We start from the raw sequence: 7,849 nt of genomic DNA on the forward strand, positions 1-7,849 counted from the left end.
GAGCTGTAATTACTGTCGATCAAGCGTTCCTTAGCTTCTTAGTGGAATGGTGGAGAATCTGATATGGCAAATGTGAGAGTCGTCGAGCGAGGGGTTGGTGGCGGAGAGGGGCCCGGGGCCCAATAAAGAGCGGACCTGATCTCCCCACTGCGACAGGCTCATCAGCCTCCAGCTAAACAGCTCTGGGGGGCTTTTTTTCCCACCGGCCATCCAACTGACCCTTCCACCTACCCCCGGCAAGGGGCAAGATCCTGAGGGTAGAATCAGACACACACCCTTTTGACTTTATAATATTAATACAAATGTGATGTTTTTATAGTTAATAATGTAAAGAACGTTTCCTGTTTGTTTGTTCCCTTCAAGGTGTAATGAAGTCTACATCACTTATCCAGTGTCCTCTGAAGCCCTCAACATTAACAGATGGGGAACATCTCGGGCCTGGCCTGGAGAAGGCATCTCACCTGGGGCAAGGGTCTTCTCAGTCCTTCCCAACACTAGGAAACTGGGCTTTATCTCTTTTTTTCTCTCCACTCATCCATCACTTTTACTCATTTACTAACAAATGAAGGTTCACTTTTATGCCCCCCATTTGCAGGTCATTACAAAGCACCTTAATTATGCAACTATGCAACGGTAAAAAAATGAATATGCTTTTATTATAATTTAAGGGTGTACCAGACTTTCTTGCTCTTAAAGATTATAAATTATATTTATAAGAGAACTTGATTATTTACACAATGGAAACACAATTAACAGGATGAAAATATTGAGTTAAAGTTCTCTTAAAAATAATTAGCTTATATAAGGGTGTCAATTTGAAGGTCATTTAATGTGCTGCCTTATGGCAGTCTGTAATTTAATAAATTAGTTAAATGGGTTAAAATGTTTAAAAAGCATTTCTAAAAGTTTCTTGTAGTATTTCATGTTTATTTGTAAGTTTTATTTAAAAATATTAGCGGACAATTTAATTTCCGCTTCTGCCGCGCTAACTTCCGGTTTCGGTTTCATGGTAAACAGAGCAGGCGGAATCCAGCATTACACGGTCAGCGATCTGTCGCCATTCTCTCTAAAGCTCTGACAAGGCAATGCCGTAAGTTTATATATGTGTTTATAAGGATCTTAAGTAATGTATTTTTGTATTGTCTGATTGGGAAATGCACTTTAAAGCGCCGATGTATGACTTTAGTTTCGTCTGTATAGAGCTCAGTTTTTCTAAGAGCATGTTGTGTATGCTTTCAGTTTTCACCATCTGGAGAAGAAATTAAAATGCAAAAACGTCCCTTGTGGTCCTGGTCTTCTTCAGTGGTTTATCTACGTGTTCATTTGGCAACATAATAGTGAAAAGGCAGCATTAAGAGCTTCATCGTGGTCAAAATGGCAGCTAGCAACAGATCTGCTACAAATGCTTCAAGTCTTTCATCCTCATCTGCAAGCAGTGCCGCTCGTGCTCGAGCCAAAGCAGAAGCCGCTAGGGTAAGAGCCTCATATGCAAGCAAGGAAGCACAGTTAAAAGTGGAAAAGGTGAAAATCGACACAGAGCTACAGGTGCTAGAATTACAAAGAGAAGCAGATGCCGCAGTAGCTGAGGCAGAGGTGCTAGAAGAAGCAGAGGCAATACGAGATGGGCATGAGAGCCGAAGATCAGAATCAGATAGAGTTAAAAAAGAAAGAACATGTGAATATGTGAAATCTCAAATGAATGTGAATAAACATAATGACCCCGCTCCAGTCACCTGCAACCGAAGTGTTGAAATAGAGGGCACATTCATCACATGGAATCCTTCTGAAAACGACGTTTCAGACGCAGAGACTTCACCTGTTAACACTCGGCCCAAGCGCCACAACCAACACACATCCGTGACTATCCAAACCAAACCCTCCTCTCCTAAAGGTGAGACTAAACCAAAAAGTAAACAAACAAAGAACGCACTCAACCCATTCTCCAGCCCTTTCGTGCCTCTTTACAACTCACCTGGTAGCACGTCACACCAAGCAGAGCCACTTGCACAATATATGGCACGCCGTGACCTCATCACTTCAGGTCTATACCAATATGATGACAAACCAGAGAACTTTAGAGCGTGGCTCTCCTCATTTACCGGGGCTACAGCAGACGTTCACCTCACGCCAACACAAGAGCTCGATTTGATGACAAAATGGTTAGGAAAGGAGTCAAGCAGTCAAATTAAACGCATTCGCTCTGTGTATGTCAATAACCCTGCAGTAGCTTTACAGAAAGCATGGGACAGACTCCAAGAGTGTTATGCGGCTCCTGAAATCATCGAAAAATCGCTCTTCCAGAGATTGGACAGTTTTCCTAAAATTACAGCAAAGGATAATGTGAAACTGAGGGAACTTGGGGATCTGTTACAGGAGATTCAAGGAGCAAAAGAGGATGGGTATCTGCCCGGTCTTCTTTATCTTGACACGTCACGCGGAATCAGGCCAATTGTGGATAAACTCCCATATGGAATTCAGGAGAAGTGGATGTCACTAGGTTCACAATATAAGGAGGATCATCATGACTGCTTTCCACCTTTCAGTTACTTTTGCAAGTTCATATGCAAAGAAGCTAAGAGACGTAACGATCCAAGCTTTAACCAACAGAACAGCCAAACACAATTAAAATTAGAAAGACCCAACCTGAGAAACTTTAGCTCCGCCAAACCCATCTCCGTAAATAAAACTAATATTACACCCCCCAACAAGGACTTTAAAAGCAACTGCCCGCTGCACAATAAGCCCCACCCACTCAATAAATGCAGGACATTCAGGTACAAACTGCTCGATGAAAGAAAGGCCTTCCTCAAAGAGAAAGGAATCTGTTTCAAGTGCTGTGCCTCGGACACTCATCTCGCTAAGGACTGCAAATCCACAGTAAAGTGCTCCGAATGTGAAAGTACGAGCCACGAAACAGTAATGCATCCTGGCCCTCCACCACAAACCTTCAAGGCTCCTGCTCCCGCACAAGAGGATGGCGGGGAGGGAAAAGATATCTCAGATAGCATCGCAGTAACCACAACATGCACCAAAGTGTGCGGTCCAGGTCAGTGGGGTCGTTCTTGTTCAAAAATATGTCTCACAAAGGTGTATCCAGAGGGTCACAAGGACAGTGCGGTTAAGGCTTACGTCATACTTGATGATCAGAGCAATCGTTCCTTAGCCAGGCCAGAGTTCTTTGATCTGTTCAAGATCAAAGATAAGCTAGTCAGTTATGATCTAAGAACATGTTCAGGCCTCGTTGAAACATGGGGGAAAAGGGCTGAAGGCTTTCACATTGAGTCTTTAGATGGGTCTGTGGTAATCCCACTCCCTCCTCTCATTGAATGTCAGGACATTCCTAATGAAAGAAGCGAGATCCCTACACCAAACGCTGCACGGCACCAGCCACACCTTCGGTCCATAGCAAAGTACATTCCAGAGCTAGACCATAAGGCAGAAATACTTCTACTGCTTGGGCGAGATGTTCTACGTGCACACAAAGTAAGGGAACAAGTTAATGGCCCTCATCATGCGCCCTTCGCCCAGCGCCTAGATTTAGGGTGGGTCGTAGTTGGGGAGGTGTGTGTAGGTAAGGTCCACAAGCCCACAGTCAACTCATTCAAGACAATTATTCTTGAAAATGGCCGCCCCACAGTTTTTGGACAGTGTGATAACTTCCGTCAGCTCAGGGAAACGCCATGCATTAACAGGCACTCTAAGGCTCCAGAGCAAAGTCTGGGACAGTCAGTTTTCAACCGCAGCAAAAACGACAATGAGCCAGCTCCCTCCATAGATGACACACTCTTTTTAGAGATCATGGGCGAAAGCATGTACAGAGACGATGACAATAGCTGGGTCGCCCCACTTCCTTTCAAAGAGCCTCGCCGGAAAATGCCTAACAATAGAGAGCTAGCAGTCAGACGTTTTTTGTCTCTCAAACGGAGCATGCAAAAGAAACCCCACATGCAGCAGCAATACGTGGAGTTTATGGGAGGGATTTTCTCCAACGGTCACGCTGAGATAGCGCCCGCTCTTAAGCAAGGAGAAGAATGCTGGTATCTCCCCACGTTTGGGGTCTACCACCCTCAAAAACCCAACAAGATCAGGGTAGTTTTTGATTCCAGTGCCCAAGAGGACGGTGTCTCACTCAATAGTGTACTCCTCACTGGCCCCGACTTAAACAATAGTCTCATTGGAGTACTCCTCCGCTTCCGTAAAGAAAGCATTGCTGTCATGGCCGACATACAGCAAATGTTTCACTGTTTCATGGTGCGTGAGGATCACCGGAACTATCTTCGCTTTCTGTGGCACATGGACAATGATGTTGAAAAGGAGGTCATTGACTATAGGATGAAGGTCCATGTGTTTGGGAACTCTCCATCTCCCGCTGTGGCTGTTTACGGATTGCGCAAGGCCATTGAAGCTGGAGCGAAAGACTATGGAGCTGACACAGTCAAGTTTGTGGAGAGACACTTCTACGTCGATGATGGACTGATTTCTGTGCCTTCTGCAGCCGAAGCTATCGACTTGCTCCAAAGAACGCAAGCTTCACTTGCTGAGTCCAATCTGCGCCTGCATAAGTTTGCTTCTAACTCACCATCAGTCATGCAAGCCTTCTCTCCTGAAGATTGCGCAGCAGTCTTGAAAGATCTGGATCTGAGTGGTGAGGAAACACAATCACAGCGCAGTCTAGGCCTAATTTGGGAAACCATGACAGACACATTCACGTTTTTAGTGGCCACAACAAACAAGCCATTTACTCGTCGAGGTGTCTTGTCATCTGTTAATAGTGTCTTCGATCCACTAGGCTTATTAGCACCAGTCACCATTCAAGGAAGAGCTTTACTCAGAGAACTCACCTCAGAAAACTCTGATTGGGACACACCACTTCCAGAAGATAAGCAGAGCAAATGGGAAGCTTGGAGGGATTCGCTGCAGGACTTAAGGGAACTCCATGTCCCGAGAACGTACACATCTACCTCTCTCAGTCAGGCAAAGCGCAAAGAACTCTATGTCTTTTCAGACGCATCGACAAAAGCAATAGGTGCAGTAGTCTACTTGAGAGCTCTGTATACAAATGACAAAGTTGAAGTAGGGTTTGTCATGGGTAAATCAAAACTAACTCCTCAGTCAGAGCCCACAATACCAAGACTGGAACTGTGCGCCGCTGTCTTGGCTGTAGAGATAGCTGATCTTGTCAAGAATGAGTTGGACATAGAGTTTGATGCAGTTCACTTTCACACAGACAGCAAGGTGGTCTTGGGCTACATCTGCAACGAATCTAAAAGATTCTACACATATGTTCACAACAGAGTGCAGCGTATTCGCCAGTCTTCAAAGCCGGAGCAGTGGCACTATGTGCGCACAGAGGAGAACCCAGCGGATCACGCATCACGCTCGCTCACAGCATCTCAACTAGCAAAAACAACTTGGTTCACGGGACCCTCTTTCATCCGTCGTTCACCCCCAGAAGCAAAAAATGAAAACGACCAGTTTGAGTTAGTTGAGCCTGACAAAGACTGTGAAATCAGGCCACAAGTGAGCACTTGTGCTACTCACCTTCAAGTAGTCTCCTGTAAGCGCTTTGAGCGCTTTTCCACCTTCAAGTCTTTGGTCCGTGCAGTCGCCTTCCTCATTCACATGGCAAAATCTTTCAATGGCTCCAATTCAAACCATGGATGTAAAGGGTGGCACATATGTCAGCTTCCTCGTACACCAGATGAAATGGATCAAGCAAAACGTGTCATCCTCCAACAAGTGCAACAGGCCACCTTCGCAAAGGAGCTGTCTGCCCTCAACGTTGGCAAATCCATCGCCAAGCAAAGCCCTTTGGAAAAGCTCAGCCCAGTCCTGGACAACGGCATCATTTCAGTTGGAGGTCGACTCAAACACTCAGAGCTCGAGAACTCTGAAAAATACCCGATAATTCTCCCAAAAGACAGTCATGTCTCTATCCTGCTCACTCGCCACTACCATGAACAGGTCAAGCACCAGGGTCGTCACCTTACAGAAGGTGCGATAAGGGCTGGAGGTCTGTGGATAATCGGTGGAAAGAGACTAGTTAATTCAGTAATCCACAAGTGTGTTATCTGTCGCAAACTGCGGGGAAAGCAGGAAGAGCAACTCATGGCAGATCTTCCCCCGGAACGGTTGAAAACATGTCCGTCCTTTAGCTACGTAGGCCTTGATGTTTTCGGGCCTTGGTCAGTAACCACCAGACGTACCAGAGGTGGACATGCACAAAGTAAGCGTTGGGCTATCCTGTTTACCTGCATGAGCTCTAGAGCCGTGCACATTGAGGTGATTGAGTCCTTAGACACCAGCAGTTGTGTAAATGCCCTGAGACGTTTCTTTGCCCTGAGAGGCCCTGCCAAAAAACTTATATCGGATCGTGGCACTAATTTCATTGGGGCTTCCAAGGAGTTAGGAATGGACAAGGCTCTGCAACTGTACCTGAATGATCAAGGTTGCAGTTGGGAATTCAACCCGCCTCATGCGTCCCACATGGGAGGCGCCTGGGAGCGCATGATCGGCATTGCACGAAGAATACTGGATTCAATACTGCTTCAAAGTAAGGTGCAACTCACTCACGACGTATTGTGCACACTTATGGCTGAAGTGTCTGCCATCATAAACGCCAGGCCACTCCTTCCAGTTTCGTCCGATCCAGACAATCCTTTCATTCTCTCTCCCTCTATGCTGCTAACCCAGAAATCGTGCCTTATACCTCCTGCTGGAGATTTCTTGGACAAGGACCTTTACACCAAACAATGGAGACAAGTTCAGGTTCTTGCTAACCAGTTCTGGACACGCTGGAGGCGAGAGTATCTGCCTTTATTGCAGCAGAGACAGAAATGGACTGTACCTTGTCGAAACCTACAAGTTGGTGACCTTGTTTTGCTCAAGGACAAGCAGGTTCCACGGAACAGCTGGCTCATGAGTAGAGTCACGGCAACTTTCCCTGGGAAGGACAATCGAGTAAGGAAGGTTGAGGTCACAGTAAATGACCAAAGCACTAGAAAGACTTTTTTGCGACCAGTTACTGAAGTCATTCTTCTTTTGCCAAAGGACTGATTCCCTCTAAGTTTTTGTTGTTGATAGTGACCTCCCTGAGGTCAGGCGGGGAATGTGCTGCCTTATGGCAGTCTGTAATTTAATAAATTAGTTAAATGGGTTAAAATGTTTAAAAAGCATTTCTAAAAGTTTCTTGTAGTATTTCATGTTTATTTGTAAGTTTTATTTAAAAATATTAGCGGACAATTTAATTTCCGCTTCTGCCGCGCTAACTTCCGGTTTCGGTTTCATGGTAAACAGAGCAGGCGGAATCCAGCATTACACGGTCAGCGATCTGTCGCCATTCTCTCTAAAGCTCTGACAAGGCAATGCCGTAAGTTTATATATGTGTTTATAAGGATCTTAAGTAATGTATTTTTGTATTGTCTGATTGGGAAATGCACTTTAAAGCGCCGATGTATGACTTTAGTTTCGTCTGTATAGAGCTCAGTTTTTCTAAGAGCATGTTGTGTATGCTTTCAGTTTTCACCATCTGGAGAAGAAATTAAAATGCAAAAACGTCCCTTGTGGTCCTGGTCTTCTTCAGTGGTTTATCTACGTGTTCATTTGGCAACATAATATTTAATATTTTTAATATTTTTAATCTTTGAATTTGAAATGTTAATATTTGGGTTCAGTAAGTAAGTAAAAAAAAAAAAAAAAAAAAAAAGATGTTCTTTTAATCTGTCCATTTATGAAAGAATCCTGAAAAAGAAGTACCATTATTTAAAAAATGTTTTAAAAAAATAATAATAATTAAGCAGCAAAACCCTTTATAAGTGACAACCATCAATAAGAAATGCATATTATAATG

At 44.5% G+C, this 7,849-nt stretch overlaps 1 protein-coding gene across 1 annotated transcript; it reads left to right on the forward strand.

Moving 5' to 3' along the window:
* The first annotated feature begins 993 nt into the window (after positions 1-993).
* Positions 994-7,558, forward strand: LOC311066665 (uncharacterized protein). Its single transcript, XM_084087951.1, has 2 exons — positions 994-1,090; positions 1,240-7,558. Exon 2 carries the CDS (start codon positions 1,375-1,377, stop codon positions 7,054-7,056), a length of 5,682 nt encoding a protein of 1,893 aa, XP_083944077.1. The 5' UTR covers positions 994-1,090; positions 1,240-1,374; the 3' UTR covers positions 7,057-7,558.
* Positions 7,559-7,849: the final 291 nt, after the last annotated feature.

This window comes from Abramis brama (genome assembly GCF_963993115.1).
Source record: "Abramis brama genome assembly, chromosome: 17".
In the NCBI taxonomy this organism is placed as follows: Eukaryota; Metazoa; Chordata; class Actinopteri; order Cypriniformes; family Leuciscidae; genus Abramis; species Abramis brama.

Bases quoted from the DNA above. Each gene is read 5' to 3' on its own strand.
- LOC311066665 (XM_084087951.1), top strand. From the start codon at position 1,375: ATGGCAGCTAGCAACAGATCTGCTACAAATGCTTCAAGTCTTTCATCC.